Source organism: Staurois parvus, unplaced genomic scaffold, assembly GCF_062004578.1.
Source record: "Staurois parvus isolate SC_StPar_1 unplaced genomic scaffold, SC_StPar_1.0 ptg000191l, whole genome shotgun sequence".
Lineage (NCBI taxonomy): Eukaryota > Metazoa > Chordata > Amphibia > Anura > Ranidae > Staurois > Staurois parvus.
In genome coordinates this window covers 6,979,842-7,006,774 of record NW_028317987.1, presented here as the reverse complement: position 1 = coordinate 7,006,774, position 26,933 = coordinate 6,979,842, and the positions used below count along the sequence as shown (strand labels likewise).

Below are 26,933 nucleotides of genomic sequence, written 5' to 3'. Positions count from 1 at the left end.
ATCAGAGGCCCCCAAAGACATGGATGAAGTGTGGGACTGGGATGGCCATTGATAGCAGGAGAAGAATAAAAATGGAGTCCTGACCTGTCATTGGCTGAGTACATTTTGTGGTGGGAGATTTCACAAACACTTGGAGGTTTATTTTTTCTTCTGATTGTTGAATAAAGGTGATTGTCATTCGCTCAGCTGTAATGAGTGGTGGTCTTATTTTATTTCATCACATCGTTGGCTCCATCTGGTGACCATAATATCATAGTGTGCTATATTTACTGATGGAGGTATTTCAGGAAAAGTACATCATTATGGTCACTAGGTGGCGCTGCTTATCATAGGAAATCACTTTTCTAGGAACAAAATGGGCAGAATTTGTAATGTCTGAATAAGTGATTGTCACATTTTTCCTATGAATTATAATTAGACCCCTTCGTTTCCTGTCAGGCCGGGTTTCATACAGATTCCTGAGATCTTACTCCTGTACTTGTAGCGCCCTCTAATGTGCTACTAGAATAGTGTAGTGTATCATAGGTAAAATCATTGTGTAGGACTCATGGTAGTTGTTTGAGTCTGTGATTGAGGTCGGGTTATTGCAGGTCAGCTGGATTACTCGACTGGTTGTAGCTCTATCACCTCCTCCTGACCCTGGAGGACCACAGAACCTTCCAGAAGTCAGTAAACAGGAAGGGGTGGAGGCCTAATCTGCATATTCATGGCGGTCTGGCCATTTTCAGATTTGGTGGACTGGACTATAAATATGGAAGAGTCAGGCTGACAGAGGGGTTGGGAGTGCTGAGGAGCCTGTCGGTGCATGGGTAGGGTCCCCTAGGTCCGAGGGGGGCTGGGCTGGCTCAGAAGGTTACATTCAATAGTAAGGAGTGAATGGGATCGAGACCTGATCTGCAGGGACTGATGGCTTTCAGGAAAAGAAAAGTCCAGGATCTGCTTTATACATTATTTATTTATTAATTTATTTCAGGTACTTATATAGCGCCATCAATTTACACAGCGCTTTACATATATATTGTACATTCACATCAGTCCCTAACCCTCAAGGGGTGTACAATCTAAGGTTCCTAACTTACATTCATACATACACATACTAGGGCCAATTTAGACAGGAGCCAATTAACCTACCAGCATGTCTTTGGCATGTGGGAGGAAACCGGAGTACCCGGAGGAAACCCACGCAGGCACAGGGAGAACATGCAAACTCCAGGCAGGTGGTGCTATGGTTGGGATTTGAACCGGTGACCCGAGTACTGCCAGGCAGAAGTGCTAACCACTTAGTCACTGTGCTGCCCGATAGGAGGGTAGTGTCCCCCTTCCATTGATTCAAGCCAATTGGGCATCCCATAATCCCTATTTCTGTATCCAAGTTGAATTCCCCTCATAAAATAACAAAGCTAAGCCCATGGACTGGTCACTGTCTTTGGATGGAAGTCTGTGTGAAAGAAATACCTGAGCTGATGAGACGGGTACTCAGCGACCTGCCACTAGTCATCTACACAGTGGATCTGAGCTCAGGACTATGGTAGTGGTGGTGGACATTGTGACTGATGTTAGATCTACTTCGGGGGATGGGTTTTTTGGTGTTTCAATAAAGGACTTGTCAAAGAATGTCTTCAGACTCATAGTAGTTGTCAAGTTATTGCAGGTCAGCTGGATGACTCCACAAGTTGTGGCTCTATCACCTTCTCCTGACCCTGGAGGACCATAGACCCTTCCAGAAATCGGTGGGCAGGATGGGGTAGAGGCCTAACCTACATATTCATGGAGAGTACGGCCAATCACATCTTTGGAGGCCCTGGTAGAGTGGTGGACTGGCCTATCAATATGGGAGAGTCAGGCTGACAGAGGGGTTGGGTGGAAGATGGAGTTCTGAGGAGACTGTCGGTACCTGGGAGGTGACCCCTAGGTCTGGCGGGGGCATCCTCCAGGTCGGGCTCAGGCCGGCTCAGGAGGACACATCCAACAGTAAGGAGTAAATGGGATTGAGACCTGAAGCAGCAGAGAGCAAAGAGGACAGTGTGAATACAGCAGCATTCTGTGGGATCTACAAGGGGAAAGACTGCCACACGTAGCAAGCGTCCTGATTACAGTGCTGGGCTCAATCCTTTATCCTTGTCCCGGGAGATCTTCCAAGAAGCCAGGAGCTGGTAGTACTTGCATGCTGTGGAACTGGATTTAAGGGGATTAACCCAACAATATTAAACCAAACTGTCATGGAGGGCATGCCAATAGATGAGCTGGTTCCTCTGGATGAACGTCTGTGCACAGGCAGTGCCCAGAATGTGCAGAAATTGGTCACCTGCTAATACTAATGCGCATGCTCATTCTGGTGCGCATTCTTGTGTATGGAATTGTGCAATCACACGTTCTGGTGCACGCCAGTTGTTATGGACTGAACACCTCCCGGTACGGTTCACGGTAAAACATTCAAACAGACCAAGTTTGTGAACATCGAACCTACTTTAAGTCTATGGGACTCGAACATGCTAATTCAAAAGTGCCCAATCTGAAGGTTTATATGTACGGTATTGGCCATAAAAGTGGTATGGGGACTCGGGGACTGCCCTGAGGGACATAAATCAGGGAAAAACATATTTTCAAAGAGTAAAGGGGCAGTCATTTCTCATTGCTTAATGTAAAAAAAAAAATATTCCTTTCAATATCATGCATGGGGGTCCCCTTAAACTACCTGCAAAAGTTGCAGATCTGTACATTGTATAGAACCTGCTGCAGCAGGACTGACACCATAACCCTTCAGTTATTCTTGCATAAGTCGCTGATCGCCACCATATGTCGCTGATCGCCACCATAAGTCGCTGATCGCCACCATATGTCACTGATCGTCGCCATAAGTCACTGATCGCCGCCATAAGTCACTGATCGCCACCATAAGTCACTGATCGCCACCATATGTCACTGATCGTCGCCATAAGTCACTGATCGCCTCTATAAGTCACTGATCGCCACCATTTTTTAGTAGAAAAAAAAATTCCAGTATATATACCACCATTTGTAAATGCTATAACTTTCACATAAACCAATTAATTTACACGTATTGGGATTTTTCCTTAGCAAAGACATGGAGCAGAATACATTTTGGCCGAAATTTATGACGAAATTTGATTTAAAAATTTTTTACTGGACAAAATATTTTTTTCTCAAAATTGTCTGTGGACCCAACTCCAAACTCAACTAGCTAAACAATTCCCATTTTCATGGGAAACAAACAGCATTCCTTACCTAGGAATCAGACTCACACCAGCGACAGACCATCTATACACAGCAAACCACAAAATATTGCTTGAAACTATACCCCGAGAACTAAACACTTTACGTACCTCCAAACTCTCCAAACTAGGCCGCGTGGCGACACTAAAAAGGTATATTTTACCCAAAATCTTTTATATATTCCGCACACTCCCCTTACCAGTCCCTAATTCATTCTTCTCTAAACTACAAACAATTCTCACAAAATTCATATGGAACTCGAAAAAACCAGGATGTACCACCAATCTTCTAATCAGACCTACAACTAAAGGAGGAGCAGGACTCCCACACCTCAAATCTTATTACACAGCTACCCTCTTAGACCAATTATATTTCTGGTGGAATCCTTCGAAGGAAAAAATCTAGTCCATAATGGAAGCCCTCCCTTTTCAACCACTTAAACCCCAAAATATACTCTTGACCCTACCGTCCAAACGCATACCACCCCAACTAAATCATCCCTGCATCGTAGCCTCCCTACAAGCTTGGCGGGACCTTCTATCCACTAAATTCAAAGACATTAAACATGTACCTACTCCAACCAACATACTATACCTCTTCATCCCCTCACTGGACCTATCTCAATGGACAAAACAAGGAATAACCAACATAAGGGACCTCTACACCAATCATTCCTTTTACCCCTTCCAAACTCTCCAATCCAAATATAATATTCCTACCAGGGGCAGACTGACCATTCGAGCACTAGGGCACTGCCCGAGGGCCCGGGGTCAGTAGGGGGCCCCATAAAATGCCCCTGGTACCTTTTATAGGCTTTTTTGGGTGTGTTTTGAGTGTGGGCAAGGACACAGGGGCCCCATGATCCCCAGTTGCCCGGGGGCCCCATGAGTTTTCAGTCCACCCCTGATTCCTACTGCTGAAAATGTTACATACCTCAGAATCGCTCATTGTCTACTAACAACTAATTTACCCCACAATACTATAATACCAAACACAGCCTACATCTTCTTCACCAAACCCCAATACCCGGGTAAAGGTATATCCACTTTCTATACACACCTCATAAACTCACAATTTATTCTACAAACAACCTCCATAACCAGTTGGGAAAAAATCCTATCAACCCAAATAACTTTAAAATGCTGGGAAAATACCTTCAGCATCACTTCTAAAGCTACCCGATGTAGCTCCCACTGGGAGTCATACTTAAAAATACTCCACCAATGGTACCTGACCCCGGTTAAACTCTCCATATACTACCCGAAACATTCTCCTACATGTTGGAGACTCTGTGGTGAGCCAGGCTCAACAATCCACATTTTGTGGTCATGCAGATGGCTTCACTCCTGGAATACTACATTCCTATTAATCTCTGAAATAAACAAAATTCCGTTAGTCCTGAACCCCTCATTAGCACTCCTACACATCGGAATAGAGAAACTCCCTCCTCATTCCCGAACAATTATTACCCACATACTCTTTGCCGCCAAAATTAATATTACTAGATTATGGAACACAAATAATACCCCCTCAATCACTTCATTAATTACAGACCTTAACACTCAATGTCAAATGGAAAAACTATCCACAATGAACACTTCCTACTATCACAAATTCAATATCCAGTGGACCCGATGGCTAAATCACCCAAAATGTTATGTACAACCCTGATGACATCTCAAGAGATGAATTCACACCGCACACCAAGACTGGTATCTCCTCAATTCCCCAGTTATATTCCTCCCTCCCCAATCCTCTCCTCCCCCACCTCTCCACTAACACCCCCCCAACTCCCCAAACTCCTCACCAAGGTTCTTCAAATGCACATGAATACCTCTGATGATATTGCTAAACAAGACCAACACCTCATCTGTCCAGAGGGCGGATCTACAACAAAATGATCAACCATATTTGTCTACTGTAATGTTGTATGATTGAACCTGATCTCTTTTCCCTGTTTATCTTTGAAAAACTCAATAAAAAATATTGAAACATAAAAAATTGTCTGTGGACAGACGCACTCTTTTATCCATCACAAAACCTCCAGCAGCACTGAATGTCCGTTCAGAAAGCACGCTGGATGCAGGACAGGCCAGTACCTTGATGGCATATTGAGCAAGTTCTGGCCAGTGATCCATCCTCAAGACCCAGTAACCCAGTGGATGCTCAGTTGGAAAGGTCTCCAAGTCTACTCTTACCCCTAGATAATCCTGCACTATATGATGCAGACCCTGCCGATGGGTGCCTAAACCTAACAGTCCTGGGCACTGAGGACTAAAGAACTGTTTAAAGGTATCGGTCAGCTGGCCGCCTTCTCCACCGCTCTTCATTTGACAGAATGAAGCCTCAGAAACACGTTGTCCAGGAAATGGTAACCTCCCAGTGTCTGGAAAGGTGTTGCACAATTTTTCTTTCAAGGCATCCTCAAGATGTTTCATCCTCTGCTCCCTCTGGGAAGACTGGATGAGCTCTGCACCTTGACCCTTGTAACGTGGATCAAGAAGGGTTGCCAACCAGTATTGATCCCTCTTCTTGATAACATAAATCCTCAGGTCCTTACACAGGCTTTGCAGAATCAGGGAGCCCATGCAGTGTAAGTTTGAGGAGGCAGGAGATTCTGAGTCCTCTGGGTCACTGAGGATGACATTGTCAGGAACTACCTCCTCCCAGACATGTACTACTCCTGGCTGGGTTTCTGGGGACTGAAAAGTGTCCCTTGAATACTGCTCTATGTGATCCTCTACTTCCATGTTGCTGCAGTCCTCCTCCTCCTCCACTTCCTCCTCCTTCTGTGTGTTCTGTGACCCCACAGGAATGGTTTCTGCATAAAGAGGGCCTTGAGAGGACAGGAAATCCTCCTCTTCCTCCCGCTGTTCTGCCTCCAGTGCCCTGTCCATGATTCCATGCAGCATGTGCTCCAGCAGGAAGACTACAGGGATAGTGTCACTGATGCATGCAGTGTTACGGCTCACCATCCTTGTGGCCTCCTCAGATGGTGACAGGACAGCGCATGCATCCATTGTCAGCAGCCACTGGTGAGGTGAGAAGAAGCCAAGCTCCCCTGAGCCTGTCCTTGTGCCATTCTCACACAGGTACACATTGTTGGCCCTCTGCTGTGTGTGCAGCCACTGCAGCATCACCAAAGTGGAGTTCCACCGAGTGGGCATGTCACAAATGAGTCGGTTGGTGGGCAGGTTGAATTTTAGCCAGCTGAACACTGGCCGTGTATGACCACCACAAATGGCCAGACTTTTCTGGCCTGCCTCAGAAGATCTTGAAAGCCTGGGTACCTGTTCAAGAAGCGCTGCACCACCAAATTCAGGACATGTGTCAAGTGTCCCTGTTGGAGGGCAGAGAGCCCCTTCATAGCTGACAGAATCTCTGGCCCGGTGTGGTTCCTGTCCCTTAGACAGACCAGCTGAAGCACCACGTGGCATCTTTTATCCTGACTGATCACATAGCCCCTTGAACGCTTATGGAGCACTGCTGGTTCAGAGGACAATTCAGCAGAAGAGGCCATAGAGGCAGAGGAAGGGGAGGGGGTGGAGCAGACAGATGTGGCAGAATCACCACCAGGTTTTTGGAGGCATGGTGGTGGAACAAGCTCCAGAACTGAACCCTGTCCTGCATCCTTCCCAGCTGCTAGCAGAGTTACCCAGTGTGCCGTGACGGATATGTACCATCCCTGACTGTGCCTGCTGGACCACGTGTCAGTAATGTGGACCTTGCTGCTGACCACCTTGTCCAACAAGGCCAAAACATGACCTTCCACATGATGGTACAGAGCTGGAATGGCCTTGCATGAAACAAATTGTCTTTTCGGAACCTGTCACTGTGATACAGAACATTCTGCAAATTCCCGGAAGGGGGAAGAGTCCACCAGATGGAAAGGCAGCAGTTGTAACGCAGCAATTTGGCCAGGATAGAATGTGGATGGGTGGGACAGTCTTTTTTTCACGGTTCAGCAAATGGGGTAGTGAAATGTTCCTGCTGAAATGAACAGGTGGTGTCCTGCTGTCAGATGGGCCACCCACTGCTGTACCATCACTCCTCTCAGTGGAGGCTGTTGAGAAGACCTGACGTTTTACAGTAGAGATCCCAGATGAGGAGCAAGGAGAAGTCTGCACTTTTTCTGGGTCTTTCAGGTGCTGTTACCAGCGGGCTGCATGGCAGCTCATCATACGTCTTGTCAAGTATGTGGTGCCCAAGTGGCTGGTGTTTTGGCCACGCTTGGTCTGCTTCAGTCAAAGACTGCAAACAGCAATGCTGCACATGTGTTGAAGAAAGCCCACACCAGAGAACTTGTGGAAGTCTGCATGGAGTCAGCAGCGCCCCCACCTGTGGAGCTCTGTCGTGTGATGCCATTGGTTGGCTGCCCTTATGCCTGTCCCTGGAGGACCTCCTGCCTTGTTGGAGTTCTGCCTCCTCCTCACTGTCCTCCTCTGTTCTCTCAGGCACCCAAGTATGGTCAGTGACCTCATCATCCCCTTCCTCCTCATTAATGGAGCCAACTTGGCAGTGTGCTGCGGCTGGGGGAACAGGACTGACCATTTCTTTTCCCTCACTGGCGCCCCCTCTCTCTAGGCTCACGTCACTCCTTTCCTCATCCTGGGAACCAACATCACAGCATTCAGATTGCTGCACATCCTCCAGCAGCATGGGACTGACACTATGATCCAATCATTCTGGTGACTCCTCCATGCATGATGGTGGGGCTACGGAAGGAGCAGCTGTGGTGGACAAGGAGCCGGAGGAACAGGACACTTTGGCAGCTGTGGTGGAAGGCAAAATAGTATGAGCCTGGGTGACAGAGGATGAGGATGACTGACTTATCCACTCCACCACCTCTTCTGCATGTTGTGGTTCAATAATACAGCCAGCACTTTGGCCAATCATGGCTCTTCCTGAGAACTCAGCTGTTATTGGCCAAAGCGTTGCACCTGACCTGTGGTCAGGTGCAATGTTTTGGCCAATCACAAGGCATGTTTTACATTGTTTGGGCACGCGGGCAAACTTCCTGCATAATGGTGAACACTCAAACGGCTAATGTTCGAGTCGAACTTATGTTTGTCTCCAACCGTTAGCCCATCCCTACTCAAAATATTATTTTCTGCGGATCTACTGCTTCCACTTTACACCTACTTCATTGATCTTGTGTTGTTTGCCAGTAAATTGAGAATACTGAACCATGTGCAAATCCATATACAACAAAGTGCTCTGTGCTCAAGATGCAGTTCCCTGCAGATCTACTGCCTCCACTTTACACTGACTTCATGTAGCACTACCTCAGAAGGAGCTGAATGTTGCCCCCGGTTCCCCTTTGCTTTGCCCCACAGCAAGGCAAACACACACACTTCTGCTCGTTGTCTCCAATGACCAGTCTAGGGGATGTTTTGTGTTTGGAGTTTATTGTAGAACTGGGGATAGGGATGGGGAATGTAGTTGGATCCTCCAGAATCAGAACTCTTCACACTGAGGACATCTAGCTGATCTCTTAGTAGAAGACTTGTGAAGTCTCGGCTGACAGTAGATAGCAGACTTCTCAGTAACAAATAGCAGCAAGTAGTTGTAGGAGAGCCAAGTCCCATTAGCAGTAGCAATACTTGGACAAGCTCTGCAGAACACTAGGCAGGGCTCCCTTTCTCAGACCCAGGCTGACTATCAAGCACCAGAGGGGTAACAAGCACACAGAGCCCCCCAGATCTCTCAGAGTTTGCACTCACAGGTCCAAGGACAGAATGGTTGCCTCCTTCCAATCTTCCAAGCCACTCTCTCCAGTGACACCAGACAGAGCTTTGGCAGACAGCTCCCCTCAGTCAGCTTACTGTAGAATCAGGGTCACTCTCTCTAACTTCAGGCCCTCAGGTCACCCACCCGAGGCCACATAACAGCAAGTGCCAGGCGAGGCAGCCTGCCTCCAGCCTGGCTGGTGCAATCCTCTCCAAGGAAAGACACTGAACCCATGTGCTCTCAGAGTATAAATACCACTCCCAGCATGCAATGGGGCCACCCTCCCCTGCAATTGGCCAGGACTGTATCCATATTCATGCTGGTCATTTGTCTAGCCAATTCCCATGTTCTGGAAGACTCTCATAGCTTCCTGAAGGCGGGCAGAAATCAGACAAACTCCAACAGAACCAGAGCAGCATGAGCAGACCTGACTAATCAATCACAGCTCTCTGTAACTCAGAATACCGACTGAATTTACCTGTCAGCCTCTCTGGTGAGCAGAGAAACACAGCTATGCTTTACCTGACTACACATCCTAGACCTGACCAGGAGGGGGCGCTACATTCATTCATCTCATCAGATTTGCTGCTATAGGAAATCATCTCAAATCCTGTGCAAATCCATGGAGACAGACAATATTGTGTGCTCAGTATAGTGTTCTCTGCAAGTCCACCGCTTCCACTTTGCATCTACTTCAATCCACTTATTTTACTACAAAAATCCACCAATCAGTGAAAAGTTGATAAGGTGTGAAAGTGCTCCGCCCTCCAAACTGTGTCAGCTGTAGTGTAGCCCCGCCTTCTTCCACCTCTTGTACACGGGATGGTGAGGGCGCCCCCTAGTAGTGCTTCCCCCTCACCACACCAATAGGACTCCCAGCTTTTCAGCTCCCAGAGTCAGAAACATCCTTCACACTCTCCTCATCTCCGATGGTAAAGGAACCGAATCCTCCTCGCTCCCTCCTGCAAGTCTGCTGCGGGTTCTGTCAGTCTCCCTCCTAGACTCCGCCTCCAACCGCCATTCCAGCAGGAGCTCCGCCTCTAAATACACACTCAGGGAGGAGAAAAAGGGGAACCCGACATCGAGTGACACCTTTTATTACATGGAAATACGAAAATCAACGGGACTAATGCAATCACATTTACTGCAAAATCAGAGGAGCCAAAATGTGTCCCCCGAGCAGTCATATATTTCTGTCCCCCTTGGTGGGAGTGGAGGTGACCCCTCTATAAGGATCTACAGTCCATAAACACCCAGCACAAGGCCGGGGTCACACTACCAGACGCTTCTCGGGGCTGCAGTTCCTCTGAGCTCCACAAGGTGGGGATCTCACTTCTACCCAGACAGGAAGTCTGTATGAACTACAGACAGGAAGTGATGTCAGGGACAGACAGGAAGTGATGTCAGGTACAGACAGGAAGTTCTATGAATGAGGAAGTAGAGAGTCGACATTCCTGGATCTGGCAGCAGAGGAGGTAATATGTAGATGAACCCCTTCAGGGGGAGGAGTTGATGATAATATATTTGCCCCCAAAGCTGGCCTACATGGTTCAGTTTTATCGTTCAGCCAGCGGGATGAGCATAAAAACAGAAGTGATTCCCCCATCCACACATTGGAGGTGGATGGGGGAATCCTCCCCGCTGCACTCTTGTATTCTGACAATGGGGGGACTCCTCCGCTCTCAGAATACACAGATCAGCACTGAAGCTATTGGCTGCAGCCGCTGGGGGAGTGGCTTTTATCCGGCAGTGGCCACACATGGATGGAAATGTGAGCGATCCCTGCTGAACCAGCTGAATTTCCATGGATCTATGGTCACCTTCAGTGACTTCCTCCCCTCCCCCTCATCTCCTTCATGATGGAAGTCATGCTGAGATCATCTCCCATTGGCTGAGCAATATTCTCATTTGTCTCTCAGCTCCTTCTTGCTATTCCTCGTCCTGCCTGTTGTTTCCTTGGATTGATTTTCTGTGTAGTGACCCCGGCTTGGTCTCTTGGATGCGCTCGTCTGTTGCTTGCCCTGACCTTTCTCCTGATTCCTGGATCTCCTCCTCATCTCTCCTCCATATCCTCTTACACAGCTTTTCTCCTCACCTGCAGTGACCCTGGGGGGAGGAAACTTGGCACCAGCACGCCGCCAAATCCATCCCCACCATTAGGGGCTCTGGAGACAATTGTCTGCTATTTACACTCCGTTCCTCCGCACGTCACCTGATCACATGACAGCTTACTTCCACAGATTCCGGACAGATTTCTGGATGGTAAAGGTCAAAGGTCACTCTTCAGTTTAGGAGAGGTAGGACGCACCCAGGAACAAGGATTTGGTTTATAGGGGAGCCTCATATAGAGGACCCCTCAAATATCCTCATCCAAATGTCCCTCCATCCAGAGTCAGAGAATTCTATGACATCACACTGACCTCACAGCTCCTCCTCCCAATGTCCCTCCATTCAGAGACAGACAATCCTATGACATCACACTGACCTCACAGCTCCTCCTCCTAATGTCCCTCCATCCAGAGTCAGAGAATCCTATGACATCACACTGACCTCACAGCTCCTCCTCCCAATGTCCCTCCATCTGCATTTTCTGATGCTCTTAGGATGTGGGGCCCCTTGGTATCCTCACATGTAAAGTGGGACTGTTGGTCCTGCGTTGTATGTAATGACATCAGAATGCTGCAACAAGCCTATACCCTGCGTAGTGTGGGGGTCCTGTGGGGGGAATTATACCTCAGCCTGAAGTGGGGCTTTAATAAAATGGAGACCTGAATGGAGAGGTGAGGAGGATTCTGGGAATATCATTTGATGTTACTATTTGTGTTCGGATGTAGAGTTTTCCTCCTGTGAAGTCTGGAGATCATATGACATCACATTGCCTCCACCTCCCTCCCTGATAGAAGAGAGAAAGAAGAAGAAGATTCTAGAAGTCACCAGAGAGATCACTGAGCTGCTGACAGGAGAGGTGAGCGGTGCCGGGAATTCTGGGACATTCTCCAGTAACAGACAAGGGATGTGTCTGGATGGTGACTGTATCATTGTGTGTGTCAGGTTCCTATAAGGTGTCAGGGTGTCACTGTCTATTTCTCCATGGAGGAGTGGGAGTATTTAGAAGGACACAAGGATCTCTACAAGGACGTCATGATGGACAATCAGCCGCCCCTCACATCACCGGGTAAGAGGAGACTTTATTGTAAAGGAGAGAGCAGTACGGAGGATCCACCTAGATCCCCCATCATCTGATAAACACATAGAAACAATGGATTCAGTCAGTGTGTGTGTTTCCTACAGATGGATCCAGTCATGGGAACCCACCAGAGAGATGTCCCCGTCCTCTGTATTCCTGGGATTCCACACAGGAAGGTCACACCATCCCTCACCATCATCAGGTAGATGATGACAATTATTGGTAGTTGTGATTTATACACAGCATGTTTGTTACAATGAATGTTTTATTATATCTTTCAGAGTGGAAACCTCGATGATTATATTATTGTTGTTAAAGAAGAGTATAAAGAGGAGGATGAGGAGTATGGAGTGATGGAGGAGTTTTCAGAAGGACACAAGGATATGATGGAGACACCTAATACCAGGAACCCACCAGAGAGATGTCCCCATCCTCTGTATTCCCGGGATTCCACACAGGAAGATCACACCATCCCTCACTATTACAAGGTTGGTGGGATGGAGCATCCAGAGCATGGACTTGTGGAGACAATGTGTGGATTTTGTATGTGATTTCACAATAATGAAACTCATATTTTACAGGTGACCTCTTCTGTCATTCTCTTGGTTTAGGGTGAAGATCTGATGTATATAAAAGTTGAGGTGAAATCAGAAGAAGAAGAGGCGTATGTGAGGGATGATCAGCAGTCTATGGAGGAGGATGGAATAACGGGGACATTTATAGAGGAGGACACTCCTACAGAGATCAGCACAGGTGGGTCATGAACACTAAATCCATTCCTCCACCCATACTGCTCACTGATTGGTCCAGAGTAGGGCGGGGACTGGGTGATATCAGCCTGTAATCCCCTGGTCACTTTCCTGAGCTGTGTTCCCCGTCCTGTATTCCTGGATTTCTCTCGGATAATCTTCCTTCTCTGTGCTGCAGACACAATTTATGTATCTAGACTGGATTTATGGAGGTTCTGGGGTTCAGCTGGCAGCAAGATGTTCATTTTCACCATAGACATTGCAAGGATTCATCCTATGTCTGTAGCCTTTAAATGTCTTCGGTAATTTCTAGCCTCTGAGCTCAGGAGGAATAAAGCTCCGGACACCGAAGTGTGCAAGCTGAATCTCTGAAAGTTTAATACGTGTGAGCAGGTTTTACATAATTCAGAATTACGAATGATATATTGTAATGACCAATGATATATTGCACTGTTATCGAGAGAGATAACAACCACAAATGACTGAAGACCTCCATATAAGGCAGTTCCATTTCTACAGAATAGAAATTGAATTCATGAAGCAAAGAGTTGTTACAAGTGACATATAAACACGAAACTAACTTGCTCACACATCTACAATGGAGGCATTAAACACAATGGATGCCAGTTTATAAGACATTTTTCCTTACAGTTCCTCCTTTTGTCACGTAGTAACACATCAAATTTCACAGTTGTTGTTTCTAATATGCATCCTGATTGGCAAAAAACTTGTTAAAAATGCACATGCAAAATTTAGCAGCAACATAAAACATAACTATTAGAAAAAAACATAAAATCAGCATGCCTACTTTCTTAAACCATCCAAAAAAATCTCCAAATCTTCCCAACCCTTTAAAAGGGTTCCAGCCATCTTCAGCTATGGATGGAGCTGGAGCTTGTAAAGCATTTACCTGGTCTCTATGACTCTCAATGACTTCATAGTAGTCTGGGATCCCAGCAGACGTGTTATGTATCCATGTACAACACTCATAGTCAGTAGTAGACTCACACAGCCCGGCCATCTTCAGCTATGGATGGAGCTGGGGCTTGTAAAGCATTTACCTGGTCTCTATGATTCTCAATGACTTCATAGTAGTTTGGGATCCCAGCAGACGTGTTATGTATCCATGTACAACACTCATAGTCAGTAGTAGACTCACAGATCCCTATCAATGCTGCTCCCATTTGTTCTATTCCCATTTCATTCATGAGTACCTGTTTTCTTCATGCCCGTAGTTCAACATTCACAAGACTTACTTCTAGTTGTGTTTCATTTATAATCTGATCCATAATAAGTGAATAATTATTTAACCTTCTCCCCAATTCTATCCCCACCCAGTCCATGCAGGAACCATGGCCAGGCTTGGTCTTCTGTTTTATACAAGTCCCTCTCATGCCTACATTTCATAGGATATCAGGGATGACTACTAGCCAGTAAAGCATCACTGTGTGTCCCCCCATGACATCCATTACTGGTACCAAGGTGGCTAAGTAACACCATCCTTCCTGTCCTTGGGGGGTCCATGGATTACAAGTTTTCCCACAACATACCTGGACTCCTTCAGTAAAAGCTACTGATTGATCTTTCCATACTTGACTTACATTTGGGTTAGGGTAACCAACTAAATCTGGCTTAATGAAAACTCGCCCTACTCCATAGTATTTCCTGTGGGATGCATTGTTAGGAATGTTTTCTATGTATTTTCCATCCATTCTTAGTAGTGTTTACTTGTACAAAGTCCCCGTCCTCAGGTGCTTCCCAGTGACATTAAGTTTAGACTGACTACAACATTCTTCTCCTTCATTTGATTTGCTGCCTAAATGAAAACACCATTCAGGTTCCATCATAACTCCCAACACTTCAGATTTCGGCCTTGTAGTAACATTTGTGAGGATAATACTCAGATTACCAATAAACATTGACGTCACATTTTTTGGTGCCGCATACAAAGGAATGTTCATAGTTTCAGGGTGGAGTATACTGCAAACCCAACAACTCTGGAATCCCGAGAGCATGGCATACCTATACTTACATTTCAATAGTGACATATTCTCAGTCAATGATCTTTTCTGCTGCTTTTTTATTAGTCCGCTGTCATTTACGGTCTTACTGTTGTGGCCACAGATTGGTGGCCATTCTTCTGGATGATAGTAGCAGTGACTAGCCCAGTAAGCCACTGAAACACTTATCACTGAGAGACAACCAATCAAAACAAAGTTCTTCCAGGCTGTCTCTGGATGAAGCAGCATTCTGGAGATTGAAGAACACTGGTAGGTCCGTCTCCTTTTCCTGTTCCGTCTGTTGCTCCTGGTTCCTTGGAGGTTCCAGGATCCTCTTTACTCTAGAAGCATCTATCCAGACGTTGGAATCAGCAGTCAGAACTGCGGTTCTCCTCACAGCCGTCACCATGGTAGGTTCTCCGTATGGCCGATCTGTGGTCTTGTGTTTGTGAAGATCCTTAACCAATACCCGTCTCCTGGCTTGTGTGGGTGGGTTGGATCATCTGTGGGAAGAGGGAATGAGAGAGAGACATCATCGTATACACCATTCAGCACCCTAATCAATTCCTGGACATATCTTTCCGGGATTAATTCTAAATCACCTGACATAACTACCAAAGGACCTCATGTCCAGGGGGTGGGGAATGGCCTGCCCATAAGAATTTCAAAGGGGGAAAGCTTGGTGCCTTTATGTGGTGTCATCCTCATCTCAGCCAGAACAGCTGGCAAGTACGCTTCCCATCCCTTCAATGTCCCCCCTGTTGCCTTCCTTAGTTTTTCCTACAGGGTCCTATTTGCCCGTCCTACCTGACCAGAACTCTGTGTGGTAGAATATGTGGAACTTCCAGTCAATGCTCATCAGTTTGGCTACCTGTTATGTAATCTTTGATGTAAATGCTGGTCCTTTGTCTGATTCTATACTGACCAGACATCCCCATCGAGGGATGATTTCTTTGCAAAGGATTTTATCAACGCTCCTTGCATCCTCTTTGTTACAAATGCTTCAGGCCAGCGACTAAAGCGATCCACTATCACCAGCAGAAACTTGCCTCGTCCACTATTAGGCATGTGTGTGAAATCAATTTGAAGTTCCTCAAATGGTCCACTAGGTGGCACTAGATGATCATGTCTAACCTGATTGGGGTTTCCACCATTGTTTCTGATGCATGTAACACACGCCCTATTTGTTCTTGTGTCTGCTTAGTAAGATTTGGAGCACAAAATCTTTTCTTTATTTCATCTTTCACTACCTGCCAACCCCGATGTCCTATGCCATGGAGCTGCGCCATAATGAGAGGAGCGCTGTGACGTGGGGGTCCTAGGATACCTCCTTTTGACATTAGACAATTACGTCTCATGTCAACTCCTTCTGTTGCCAGTATGCTACATCCTCTTCAGTTGCTGTATATTGCAGCTCCTTGAGAAGAGAATGTTCCGGTAACATAGGTGGATCTAAAATGGCCAATAGACATTTGTGAGTTTACAAGAGGTGTTGCTGTAGGGCGGCATTTTTAGCAGTGCAATCAGCAAATGCCTTGCCTTTGGCTACAAAATCAGAGGAAGATGTGTGTGCCTTACATCTAATTCCTGCAATGGACCTAGGTTTATGAATGGCTTCCAGAAGATTGTTTATTAGGTCCCCATGTGATACTCCTTTTCCATCTGCAGTGGAGAATCCCCTTCTCTGCCATATTTTACCAAAATCATGGACAACTCCAAAAGCATACCTAGAATCTGTGTAAACATTTACATCTTGATTCTCACAAAGTTCACAAGCCCTTGTTAGTGCAATCAATTCTGCAGCTTGGGCTGATTTGTGAGTGAGGGGTAATGCCTCCTGAACAATGTCAGGTAACTGGACCACTGCATACCCTGGTATAAAGGTATCATCAGAAGGTCTGGGACAAGAACCATCTACAAATATGTCCAGAGCTTCCAGAATGGGTGTTGTATGTCTATTCTGGGAGAGGTATCTTCATGTATGACCTGAACACAATCATGTTCCTCGGGTGGGTTGTCAGCTTGGGCTGATTTGTGAGTGAGGGGTAATGCCTCCTGAACAATGTCAGGTAACTGGACCACTGCATACCCTGGTATAAAGGTATCATCAGAAGGTCTGGAACAAGAACCATCTACAAATATGTCCAGAGCTTCCGGAATGGGTGTTGTATGTCTATTCTGGGAGAGGTATCTTCATGTATGACCTGAACACAATCATGTTCCTCGGGTGGGTTGTCAGTTTCACCGTTTATCCCTAGCAAATAATTTAGCATAGCTAAGGGAGCTGAATTAGAACTTGCATATTTCACTTCCAAATTTGCAGTTGATGTCAAAATCACTTGATAACCGCTTGCCCTTTGTGCTGTCATGTGCTGCGTAGTGAGGTTCTTAAGGACATGTAGTACATGATGTGTGGTGTGAAGGATGGTTTTATGTCCCAGAGTCACACTCATTGAGTCTTCCACTGCCATGGCACAGACGGCCAGGGCTCTCAGACATGCCAGCATGTCCTGCTCCGGACTTGGCACTACTTTTGAAAAATAGGCTACTGGCCTCGTGTCCTCCATGATCCTGAGCGACCACAGCCGCCATGGTTTTACAATTGTCATGAGCATACACATGAAAATCAATATTGTAATTCGCTAAACCCAGAGCAGGAGAGGAAACTAATGAGGACCTCAAGGTTTGGTAGGCATTGTTGGATTCTTCGTCCCATTCAATAAGGTCTGAAGCCTCAGCTTTCGTGTGCTGCCTGAGTATGTTGTCATAATGGGAGCAGTCAGGTATCCATTGGAGACAATAGTTAACCATGCCAAGGAAAAAGCATTTCCTTCTTAGTTTTTGGGCGGGGCAGACTCGTAATGGCTTGGATCCTGGACTGGCTCACCATTCTGGTGCCTTGTGACAGAGTGAATCCCAAGTAATCCACCAAAGTTTGACAATATTATACCTTTTGCCTTGCCACCTTGTGTCTCTCTGTACCCAGAAAATTTAACAGAGATATTCTGTCCTGCCTACAAGACACCCTGTTGAGTGAACAAAATAACAAGTCATCCACATACTAGAGTAACGTGGAACCATGGCAGGGTGCCCAACCCTTTAAGGATTCTCGGAGGGCCATGGAATATACAGCCTGAGAATCCACACAGCCTTGGGGCAATCTGGCCCAGGTTAACTGTTTGTTGGCCAGAGTAAAACTTAACAGTAGTTGTGTCTCTTTGTCAATTGGGATGGAAAGAAAACGCATTGCTTAAATCAATCACAGTATAACACTGCGTATCATGTGGAATGGAGGTAATCAATGAGGGCACATCTGGGATGATGGGTGCAATTGGAATAATGAGATTGTGAATGGCTCTGAGATCTTACACTAAACGGTAAGTACCATCAGCTCTCTTCACTGGATTTACCGGGGTGTTGTATGGGGAAACCATAGGTTTCAAAACACTTTCCTTGAGGAGCTTCTCTACTATTCCATCTACCATCTACTATTCTCTACTATTCCATATACCATCTACTATTCTCTACTATTCCATCTACCATCTACTATTCTCTACTATTCCATATACCATCTACTATTCTCTACTATTCCATATACCATCAATCTTTTCTTGTAACAAAGGATACTGCTTTTGGTACACTGGACCAACTCCAGGTTTAGGTCTGGCCTTGTAAGGTGTACAGGGAATATACCCTACATGTAGCTTACTGTTGGCCCAGACTTCAGGCTTCACTTGTCTAAATCTTCCATGCCCACAAACAGTGAGATGACTCCATGTGCACCCCTCCCTTCTCACTTATCCTGAGTGTGGCCTTGAATTTTCCCAACAGATCTCTGCCTAGCAAATTCACAGGGCATCCTGATATGATCTTGAAAGAATGTTTCACTATGGAACTTTTCCCGTGAGAATCAGAAACACACAAAGGGGGTGTCTCCCAGGTTTTGGCACATGTCCCAGTGATACCAATTGAAGGTTCACATTCTACTCTTGTTCCCTCACAATGATCCTCCCTTAAACTGGACCTGCTAGCTCCCGTGTCAGTTAAGAAATCCATTTTTGTGCCATCGACCATTAGTGTAATTTGGGTCGCTGATCATGGCTAGCAGTCATTTGGGGGAATGCCAAAAAAGGTGTAATCATAAATATACCTTCTTCATTGACTGCCATGATAACATTCATTTTACTAAGTAAATCTCTTCCTAACAGACTATCTGGGCAATCAGGGATTACAGTAAATTCATGCCAAATAATCTGTTCCTCTCCTCTTTTGTCAGGGTTCCCTTGCACAAGCAAAGGGGAGTCTTAAAAGTTGGGAGAACTGCTCCACTAATTCCCATCGAAGGTTCACATAATAAGAGTGGTTCCACATAATTTTCTTCTTTTTATAACTGAATGAGTTGAACCCGTGTCAACTACGAATGCTAATATTTTTCCTGCTACTCTTATAACCATTAAAGGTTCCTGTTCAGGAGTATGTGAGACAACTGGACAAGTGAGGGAGCTATTACCTTCGGGGCAGATCTATTGTGGACCTTGGTTCTGCCAACTGATCGGGTACTTGACGGGTGGATTTCTGCACTTTGTCTCCTGTGGTATGGATTTGTTCCCTCTAAGTTGTGGGCATTCCTTCTTCCAATGACTTTCCTGTAATCTTTTGGTCTCCCATCTCCTCTACCTTTATATCCTTTTCTCTCCCTGTTTCCATTTCTACCTCTTTCTCTGGGATTGTAACTATGTTGTAATCCCTGAAAATGTGCTTTCTTGGTGGATTTGGGAACCTCAAAACATCCAAAGGCGTCTTTCTCCATCACTTGCTTTTCAAACGTACTTGCATCCATCTCTATCCAGTCTGAAATAAGCTGTCTTATTACCAGTGTAATTTCAGGTGTGAATCCTGCCATCAAGGTTTGGATATATATATAATGCCCATTTCTGCACTAACCATATCCATCCCAGCTTCTTCCTTCCAAACTTTCCTAAATCTTTTCACATACTCTATCACCGTCTCTTTTGTCCCTTGCTTACAAGTAACAACAGTTGCTAACGATTTCCTACTTTTCCATATTCTCTCCATCTCGGCTGTCACCTCTTCCCATACTTTTTTCTGAGTGTCTTCTTTCAGCCATGTTTGAGTGGCTGCCAGGGTTCCAGGATGAACCAAAACATGTATGGTAGGCACCTTTGTCCAGTCAAACCCCGAGTCCATGTCATATCGTAAAATTCCATCAATTATTAATTTCATGTCCTGTTGTGAACACTGTCTGCTTTGGGTGGCTCTCTTTAAATAATTTATGCAGACAGTTGGATTCTTTCTGGGGTCTGAACTATTCTTTATGATGTCATTCATTCGGTCATATCCATAGGTTTAATTACGATATCATTTCCCATCACAATAAATGGGAAAGCTAAATTTTCTCCCTTTTTCACTTTTTCCTTTTACATTGCTTCTCAAAGTCCTGTCATTGGGGGCTACAGTCCTCTTTGTAGATGTAAGTGTAATGGTTAGTGGACTCTGTGTAGTTCTGGTAATTTGCCACTCAGGACTGCCATCTGATCTGTCTCCTTCTTCTTCTTCCTCGGGACTGCCATCTGATCTGTCGCCTTCCTCTTCCTTGGGACTGCCATCTGATCCGTCTCCTTCCTCCCTTCCTGGAGACCGCCATCTGATCTGTCTCCTTCCTCTTCCTCGGGACTTCCATCTGATCTGTCTCCTTGCTCTTCCTCGGAACTGCCATCTGATCTGTCTCCTTCCTCCCTTCCTCGGGACCATCATCTGGTCTGTCTCCTTCCTCTCTTCCTCGGGACCATCATCTGGTCTGTCTCCTTCCTCACTTCTGCAGGATTGTCATCTGATCTGTCTCCTTCCTCTCTTCCTCAAGACTGCCATCTGATCTGTCTCCTTCCTCCCTTCCTCGGGACTGTCATCTGATCTGTCTTCCTCCTCTCTTCCTCGGGACTGCCATCTGACCTGTCTCCTTCATCTCTTCCTTGGGACTGCCGTCTGATCTGTGTGTAGTTCTGGTAATTTGCCACTCGGAACTGCCATCTGATCTGTCTCCTTCCTCTTCCTCGGGACTGCCATCTAATCTGTCTCCTTCCTCTTCCTCGGGACTGCCATCTGATCTGTCTCCTTCCTCTCTTCTTTGGGACCGCCATCTGATCTGTTTCCTTCCTCTTCCTCGGGACTGCCATCTGATCTGTCTCCTTCCTCTCTTCCTCGGGACTGCCATCTGATCTGTCTCCTTCCTTTCTTCCTTGGGACTTCCATTTGATCTGTCTCCTTCCTTGGGACTGCCATCTGATCTGTGTGTAGTTCTGGTAATTTGCCACTCGGGACTGCCATCTGATCTGTCTCCTTCCTCGGGATTGCCATCTGATCTGTATCCTTCCTCTCTTCCTCGGGACTGCCATCTGATCTGTCTCCTTCCTCTCTTCCTCGGGACTGCCATCTGCTTTGTCTCCTTCCTCTCTTCTTTGGGACTGCCATCTGATCTGTCTCCTTCCTCTTTTCCTTGGGACTGCCATCTGATCTGTGTGTAGTTCTGGTAATTTGCCACTTGGGACTGCCACCTGATCTGTCTCTTTCCTCTCTTCCTCGGGGCTGCCATCTGATCTGTCTCCTTCCTCTCTTCCTTGGGACCGCCATCTGATCTGTCTCCTTCCTCTCTTCCTCGGGACCGCCATCTGATCTGTCTCCTTCCTCTCTTCCTCAAGACTGCCATCTGATCTGTCTTCTTCCTCTCTTCCTCGGGACTGCCGTCTGATCTGTCTCCTTCCTCTCTTCCTCGGGACCGCCATCTGATCCGTCTCCTTCCTCTCTTCCTTGGACCGCCATCTGATCTGTCTCCTTCCTCTCTTCCTTGGACCGCCATCTGATCTGTCTCTTTCCTCTCTTCCTTGGACTGCCATCTGATCTGTCTCCTTCCTCTCTTCCTTGGACTGCCATCTGATCTGTCTCCTTCCTCTCTTCCTCCTACAGCCCCTCCCTCCTCCTCCCATACTGTACTATCCGGACTCTGTATCTCCACTGCTTGTTCTATGGGAGGCTGTAGTGGTCTATCTGAAATCCTCATCCTCTGTCTTTGGTAATGCTGGATATACTTGTGTATAAGTTGGCGGGGCAGATGCTGGGAGTTAAAGAGTGGAGATTAATATTCCTGGGCTCCGGAGCGTAACCAGACTCATATCTGAGCCAGTGAATACCCACAGATTTCATGTATTTAAAGTTACACCTTGGGCAAGTTGAAAGATGTCTTATCTCCTAATCACAGTCCTCTTATCATGTCCATATGAATCTTATCATTAGACCCATCTCTAGGAAAGGGACCACTGCTTTTCATATCCAGGGACCATTCTGCAATATTGTCTGTGAAAGGAACCACATAGTGATCATCCCACGGTGATACTCTGATCACATATTCTTTACAAGTTATCCTAGACCAGTGGTGGGCAACCTTTTTTTTTCAACTGAGCCAAATCTTGCCAAAACCACGATTGAAATTTATTTTGAGAGCCACATTTTTAAAACTGAAAATACATTCCCCATATAGTAATTCATCCCCCATAGTAATTCATCCCCCATATAGTAATTCATCCCCCATATAGTAATTCATCCCCCATATAGTAATTCATCCCCCATAGTAATTCATCCTCCATAGTAATTCATCCCCCATATAGTAATTCATCCCCCATATAGTAATTCATCCCCCCTATAGTAATTCATCCCCCCTATAGTAATTCATCCCCCCTATAGTAATTCATCCCCCCTATAGTAATTCATTCCCCCTATAGTAATTCATCCCCCATATAGTAATTCATTCCCCATAGTAATTCATCCCCCATATAGTAATTCATCCCCCCTATAGTAATTCATTCCCCATAGTAATTCATCCCCCATATAGTAATTCATCCCCCCTATAGTAATTCATTCCCCATAGTAATTCATCCCCCATATAGTAATTCATCCCCCCTATAGTAATTCATTCCCCATATTGTGTCAATTCACTTACCTTTGCTCCGCGCCGTTCCGGTCTTCAGGGCAGACTGTGAGAGGAGAGGAGTTTGTCACGCTGCCCCGCCTACATCCTGGCTGCCCCGCCTACATCCTGACAGCTGCAGAGTCCTGACTTTTGGGGCGGCCGCCCGAGAGGAGGGAGGGGAGCGGGCGCCCGGCACACAGAAGAGCCGCATTTAAGTTTGTAAAGAGCCGCATGTGGCTCGCGAGCCGCGGCTTGCCGACCACTGGCCTAGACCATTCCGGATTCTCTTGTCTTTCTTTTTCTCAGCAATATCTCTTAACACTTTATGCGGAAGCCTTGGAATTTTTGGCAGAGATCCCTTACTTTGGATCTTTCCCATACTGGAAGAGGAAACAGCTGTTAGACAAAGCAATAAATGATTACAATATCAGTACTTATTCCCTGAAGCGGAGAGGTTGTCATGTCAGCAAAGCCTTCTCCACAGTTCAGGAGTTTAACACCTAAAAGTACAAATCCTTGTAATAAACCTGTTCTGAAGAAACACAAATACTACATAGCAGTTCCATAACACACAGCAAATAGGCACTTCTACTTCTAAAATGGCAGAAATAACCGAGGACTCCTGTGAATTCACAATACATCTGCCGAGGCAGTTTTTCCCCAGAGGCTTCCAAAACCTCTGAATTTCCTTTGAGGACCCACCTCCAGGACTCTCCGTGAGATCCAACAATCTCACATGGAAACTTTGGCTGCTGTCCCGGGGTCTTTAAAGGGGATTTGATCCGGCAAAACTAAGACAAAATAGCTCAGCTTACCTGACCAGCCTCACCTTTAATCCCGACTTCTGACACCAGATTGCAAGGATTCAACCTATGTCTGTAGCCCTTTAAATGGCTTCGGTAATTTCTGCCCTCTGAGATCAGGAGGAATAAAACTCCGGACACCAAAGTGTGCAAACTAAATCTCTGAACGTTTAATGCGTGCGAGCAGGTTTTACAAATGCAGAATGACCAACGAAATATTGTAACGACCAACGATATATTGTAATGACCAATGATATATTGTAATGACCAACAAAATATTGTAATGACCAATGAAATATTGTAATGACCAACGAAATATTGTAATGACCAATAATATATTGTAATGACCAACGATATATTGTAATGACCAACGAAATATTGTAATGACCAATAATATATTGTAATGACCAACAAAATATTGTAATGACCAACAAAATATTGTAATGACCAACAAAATATTGTAATGACCAATGAAATATTGTAATGACCGACGATACATTGTAATGACCGACGATACATTGTAATGACCGACGATATATTGTAATGACCAATGAAATATTGTAATGACCGACGATATATTGTAATGACCGACGATATATTGTAATGACCAATGAAATATTGTAATGACCGACGATATATTGTAATGACCGACGATATATTGCACTCTTATCAAGAAATATAACGACCACAAATGACTGAAGACCACCATATAAGGCAGTTCCATCTACAGAATGGGAACTGAATTCATGAAACAAACAGTTGTTACAAGTGACATATAAACACCAAACTAACTTGTTCCCACATCTACAATGGAGGCATTAAACACAATGGATGCCAGTTAATAAGACATTTTTCCTTACAGGGGGAATTGTACCGTCCTGACATTTGGGGGGATCTGTCCTGTCCTGACATTTGGGGGGATTTGTACCATCCTGACATTTGTGTGGATTTGAACCAATCAGCTCCTGTCTAGTAATCCTCTTTGTCTTTGTATTTTAGTCCATGGCCGGGAGATGAGGAAAACCTCCGAGGATTGTCTCACTTTGTCTCCAGACTGGAAAGTAGAAGATGAGGACATCACACAGTATAGTCCAGAAGAAAACCCGGCTCCCTCCAATGTCCATCCGGCACCACCCAGTGTAGATGGACCATCGGATTCCTCGTATCCTGAGGAACCTCAGACTGTGCGGGTCCAGGTCAGCGTTACAACAGGGAAAAAGTTCTCCTGTCTTGAGTGCGGGAAATGTTTCCATCATGAATACCGTCTTAATATGCATATAAGATCTCACACAGGAGAGAAGCCATATTCCTGTCCTGAGTGCGGGAAATGTTTTTCAGTGAAGTCCAGTCTTTACAGACATCAGAGATCTCACACAGGGGAGAAGCCATATTCCTATCCTGAGTGTGGAAAATGTTTTCCAGAAAAGTCCAGTCTGCACAAACATCAGAAATCTCTCAAGGGGGAGAAGCCATTTTCCTGTCCTGAGTGCGGGAAATGTTTTTCAGTGAAGTCCCATCTCTCCAGGCATCAGACATGTCACACAGGGGAGAAGCCATATTCTTGTCCTGTGTGTGGGAAATGTTTTTCACAAAAGTCCAGTCTGCACAAACATCAGAGATCTCACACAGGGGAAAAGCTGTATTCTTGTCCTGAGTGTGGGAAATGTTTTTCACAGAAGTCCCATCTTTACACACATCAGATGTCTCACACGGGGGAGAAGCAATTTTCCTGTCCTGAGTGCGGGAAATGTTTTTCACTGAAGTCCCATCTTTCCAGGCATCAGACATCTCACATGGGGGAAAAGCCGTATTCTTGTTCTGAGTGCGGGAAATGTTTTTCATTGAAGTCCTATCTTTACAGACACCAGAAATTTCACACAGGAGAGAAGCCGTATTCCTGTTCTGAGTGCGGGAAATGTTTTTCAGAGAAGTCCAGTCTGCACAAGCATCAGAGATCTCACACGGGGGAAAAACCATATTCTTGTCCTGACTGCGGGAAATGTTTTTCACAGAAGTCCAGTGTGCACAAACATCAGAGATCTCACACGGGGGAGAAGCCGTATTCTTGTCCTGAGTGTGGGAAATGTTTTTCACAGATGTCTCATCTTCACAAACATCAGAGATCTCACACAGGGGAGAAGCCGTATTCTTGTCCTGAGTGCGGGAAATGTTTTTCAGAGAAGTCAAGTCTTTACAGCCATCAGAGATCTCACACGGGGGAGAAGCCGTATTCCTGTCTTGAGTGCGGGAACTGTTTTTCACAAAAGTCCAGTCTTCACACACATCAGAGACTGCACACGGGGGAGAAGCCGTATTCCTGTCCTGAGTGCGGGAAATGTTTTTCACAGAAGTCCTATCTTTACACACATCAGAGATTGCACACAGGGAAAAGTCACTTTTCTGTTCTAAGTGCTGGAAATGTTTTGTAAATCAAGCAGATCTTGTCAAGCATCAAAGGTCTCACAAAAGGGAAAAGCTGTATTCCCGTCCAGAGTGTGGGAAATGTTTTTCAGAAAAGTCCAATCTTTACAAACATCAGAGATCTCACACGGGGGAGAAGACACTTTCCTGTCCTGAGTGAGGGAAATGTTCCTCACTGAAGTCCTGTCTTCCTGTACATCAGGGGTCCCACACAACCCTGGAGGTGTATTAGTGCCTTGAGTGCGGGAAATGTCTTCTAGATGAATGTTGCTGGACATCCCAGCTCTCATGTGGGGAAGAAGCACACCCTGATATACACCTCAGATATACTCCATGGCTGATCTTCATCATGGAAGAAACAGTTCATAAGGAGATCAGAGGTCCCCAAAGACATGGATGAAGTGTGGGACCGGGTTGGCCATTGATGGCAGGAGAAGAATAAAAATGGGGTCCTGACCTAGAGCACTGGGCTGACTTCTCATTGGGGTGCAGCCTATATACTAGAGATGGCTTGCACCTACATGGAAGGGGGTCTGCTGTGCTGGGGGAGGGGTTTATGGGAAGGCTGGAGGAGTATATAAACTAGGATGGAGGGGGGAGAGAGAATTTGATTATACTTATTGGGGGGTGGAATGGGGAACGATGGGGGAGGGCTATGGCAGATGGGAAGAAGGTTCCCATGTTACAAACAACCAGTGGAATTGGTACCATTTGTATGAAAATAAAAAATACACAAAATCCTTGTGAGCAAGGTGTCAGTGAATGGACGAGGTGTCGGTGAATGAACAAGGCGTCGGTGAATGGACGAGGCGTTGGTGGGAACGGGTT

At 45.8% G+C, this 26,933-nt stretch overlaps 2 protein-coding genes across 2 annotated transcripts in view; both read left to right on the top strand.

Moving 5' to 3' along the window:
- The window catches only part of LOC149461937 (uncharacterized), a 359,663-nt gene that overhangs the window by 115,877 nt on the left and 216,853 nt on the right, over window positions 1–26,933 (top strand). The window lies entirely within an intron of this gene.
- LOC149461938 (uncharacterized) overlaps window positions 1–26,933 on the top strand; it is a 134,914-nt gene that overhangs the window by 1,288 nt on the left and 106,693 nt on the right. The window contains exons 2-3 of the mRNA XM_089677686.1: window positions 7,309–7,323; window positions 25,546–25,995. Coding sequence (XP_089533812.1) covers window positions 7,309–7,323; window positions 25,546–25,995 — 465 coding nt within the window. The remainder of the gene's footprint in view (window positions 1–7,308; window positions 7,324–25,545; window positions 25,996–26,933) is intronic.